Genomic DNA, 3,403 nt, shown 5'->3' on the forward strand with positions numbered 1-3,403 from the left:
TAAATGTTTCCCTTTGATATGATATTTTTCTAACACTAATGAAAATCATCCGATACAAGATTGATTATTTTCAGATAATATTTTTAATTTGTTGGAGTATTGGGTATAAATCACAAAGTATTGTGTTAAAGTACAGCATTGGCACAAAGCTGTGACTTTGAGTTGATAAAGAACTGACAGATCTACTGTCACAGTCAAACAAACTTGATTTAAAACCTTTTATAATCAGTCTAACATTTCAAAAGTGTTTTATTTAATAAAATAAAATCAAGCCTGATCAGTCATCATCGTTCTCTTTGATTACTTTTTAACTTCTTACTTCTGGAGTGATGTGTTAGCATCATATTGGTACTTTCCTGGTCTGACAAACGTGTAGTCATAAACTGTAAAGTGACTGTACCTGTGCCTCTCTCACTTGGTGTGTTTGTCTGAATGTGGCTGAATATTTCCTGAGTATTTACTTGCGACTGTGTATTACATTAATTCACATCATTTGCTGTTGTGAATATTAAAGAATGCAAAAAATAAAATGATGATACAATGAAGTGCAGCACAGGTTTTCAATGTCCCACAGTGATGCACAGAAGGTTTAAAATCTGCAACTGTGTGTTTCTTTTTGTGCGTGTGTGTATGACAGTCAGAGCCTTTATGACAACAACAGGTGGTCATTCTGACACCACTGCCACTGCCACATTTTTTGGAGGAGAGTGAGAACAACAAACACGACATACAAACACCACTTCTCATCCAGAGAAGAAAACACATCAAACTCCGAACCACAGGAAGTGGTTTATACACAATTTAACATCCTGCTTAGCCAGTAAATGTTTCTCTCTAACACACACACACAATCACACTCTATATATTATATATACAGCATATACATATATATATATGAGGTATATATGTATTGTAAACAAATATAAAAAATGTCTATTCAGCTGGTGCATCTGTCACACAAACAGCCAAAAATATTTACAGCAACTCAACGCTGGGTGCTGTAGTTGATGCCCTGCAGGTGTACTGTGTGTCTTGTAAGACAAGTACCTGCTTCAGAAAGAACACAGTGACATTTACATAGTACTCTGCCTTTCAGCCACTTTGTCCCTGATTTCATCTCCTCCATTGTCTCCAGCTCTCTGACGGTGCCAGCTCTTTTAAGTCGTGGGTATGCTGGGCATGGCCAGAATGATGACGCTATCAAATGTCTCTGGCCTGACTATGACACCAGCTGCAGCTTTACACTACACACACAGAGGGCTGTAATAGCACGCCATGTGAGCAGAGTTGAAAGAATTACAGGGTCAATGCAGAGTGTGTGCCAACAGCCCGAGCCAGAGAGTCTGATTTTAAGTCTCTTTGCAGAACATACACAACATTAACCTGCCCTAACAAGGAAATGACTCATTGATTTTTTTATATTAAAATGTTTAAAATATATGTATTTTAAATGTAACAATTAACATGATTTCTACTCTACATAGAAACACAATATTGTCTTTTTAAGATTACATATTTTTTTTATAATGCATTAAATACAAGTTTCATAAAATATTTTTTTGTACACTAAATAACATTCTCCATTATGACAAACTCCCCTTCCCTTCAAAAATTCTGAAGAAACATTATCTACTACTATCTCCTGCGGATGTGAGTCTATTTCCCAACCACTGCACAGACACTGGTATTTGATTTACACCAGTGATAATTCCACTCAGTTCCTCTGCTGTAATAAAGACTGATGCAGACAGGCTGCGGCAGCTCTTTGTGAGTAAATAAAGGGCATTGGTGCCAGGTTGGGTCATGTTTCCAACACCACTCTGATCTTTTGTTCTCCACCTCATGTTCTATATTCATACATGATGTACCTCTCGGCATATGTAAACTGAGATGACTGTACTATTCCAATGGTAAAAGCACATAAAGTCTTATGTAGTAGCTTTGCTTTACTTCTGGTCTCTTCTTTTGGAAAGTGTCACCTGCTCTGAGTTCATCAAGGTCTAAATGACCTGTTTTCTACTAAGGCATTGTGTTAAACATAGCTACGACTGATATATACTGTACTGCCCACGTCCACACCCACCTACCTTGGTGCTGTCCTGGCACTGGAACACAAAGCAGGCACAGTGGGGCTCCTTTTTGACCAGACATCCGAAGCTGCCAGGATCCTGACTGTTGTGAATGAGCTTGGTCACCTGGTGTGGACGACATTCAAACAGCACTGTGTGTGAGAGAGGATCCCAGACTGCACCTTCCTCCAGTGCTGACCCACACTGAACCCAGGATGTAGATACACACAGAGACACCATCTGATTGGGGGCAAAACTATGCACATGTCCAACTCCAGTCCTCACAGACCGCACCTTCGTACCCGTCTCCTTTCCCACAGGACGCGACCTGCTGATCTCTGCCACCACCCAGGGCAACATGGTCATGGTGGTGAGGTGGTGGACTGGCAGAGAACCAATCAGCTTCAGTTTATACGTTAGCCCCTCATCTTCTTCTTTCTTCTCACCCAGGTCGACTAATTTGCTCCCCCATGATTTAGCCCTCTCACTGATCACTGAACGAGGGGTTTCCTGACATTTTATGGAAGTGGAGAGGTTTGAGAACGATGGACTTGAATGGCGGTTTGAAGTCAGCTTCACAGGCCGATTCTTAGATTCATCTTGTTTGAGCTTCACTTCAAAGTAGAGTCCTTCCATTTTTACATGGCTACAGGAAGTAGTCTGTCTCCAGTTCACCTGTAAAATGTGTTGGTGAAGAGTTTTAAAAAAAGCAACACAAAGAACTCAAAGAACAATGACAGATTGTCAACCGTGAAGAAACAGGAAAAAAAAAACCCTGACATTTGAATCTAAATGTAGTCAAAGGGTCATTTAGAGGGTGTTCCACCAAACAACCACCTGCTGTTGTTTACCCAACTACATGCACATGGCTTGTTGTCTAATGACCTAAGCTTTAACTGTCAAGGACACACAAACATGACATGTAAATTATGTAGCTCGAGGTATGGTAAGTAATACTGTACTATGTTCCATCTGTATGCAATATTCACTCTTGGGTCAAATGTTGATGAAACGTCACTGAAAATCAGTCAGCTTATTGGACATCTTCATTTATTGCCTAATTTCCTGTTACATTTATTCCAAATACGATTTTGTATATCTTTTTATTTATATTTTTCATGTTTAAACTGATGGTCACCTTATGTTGTGTTTTACCCTGCTTATTTTGTATAAGTGTACAGAAGGAATTGTTATTTTATCCTTTAAAAATATAATTTCCCTGAGGTGGGATTACAAAAAATCGTTTCTTGTATTGTTCTATTAAAACCACACATAAGACAATCTTCTACAGAGAACCGAATCGCAACGAATTCGCTTTATATTGTGTTTCCAAA

At 39.1% G+C, this 3,403-nt stretch overlaps 1 protein-coding gene across 3 annotated transcripts in view; it reads right to left on the reverse strand.

Moving 5' to 3' along the window:
* Positions 1–3,403, reverse strand: part of tbc1d1 (TBC1 (tre-2/USP6, BUB2, cdc16) domain family, member 1) — a 35,417-nt gene that overhangs the window by 31,548 nt on the left and 466 nt on the right. For all 3 annotated transcript variants that reach the window (XM_008316957.3, XM_008316958.3, XM_008316959.3), the window contains exon 2: positions 2,088–2,744. In XM_008316957.3, coding sequence (XP_008315179.1) covers positions 2,088–2,744 — 657 coding nt within the window. The remainder of the gene's footprint in view (positions 1–2,087; positions 2,745–3,403) is intronic.

Source organism: Cynoglossus semilaevis, chromosome 9, assembly GCF_000523025.1.
Source record: "Cynoglossus semilaevis isolate Cse_v1.0 chromosome 9, Cse_v1.0, whole genome shotgun sequence".
Lineage (NCBI taxonomy): Eukaryota > Metazoa > Chordata > Actinopteri > Pleuronectiformes > Cynoglossidae > Cynoglossus > Cynoglossus semilaevis.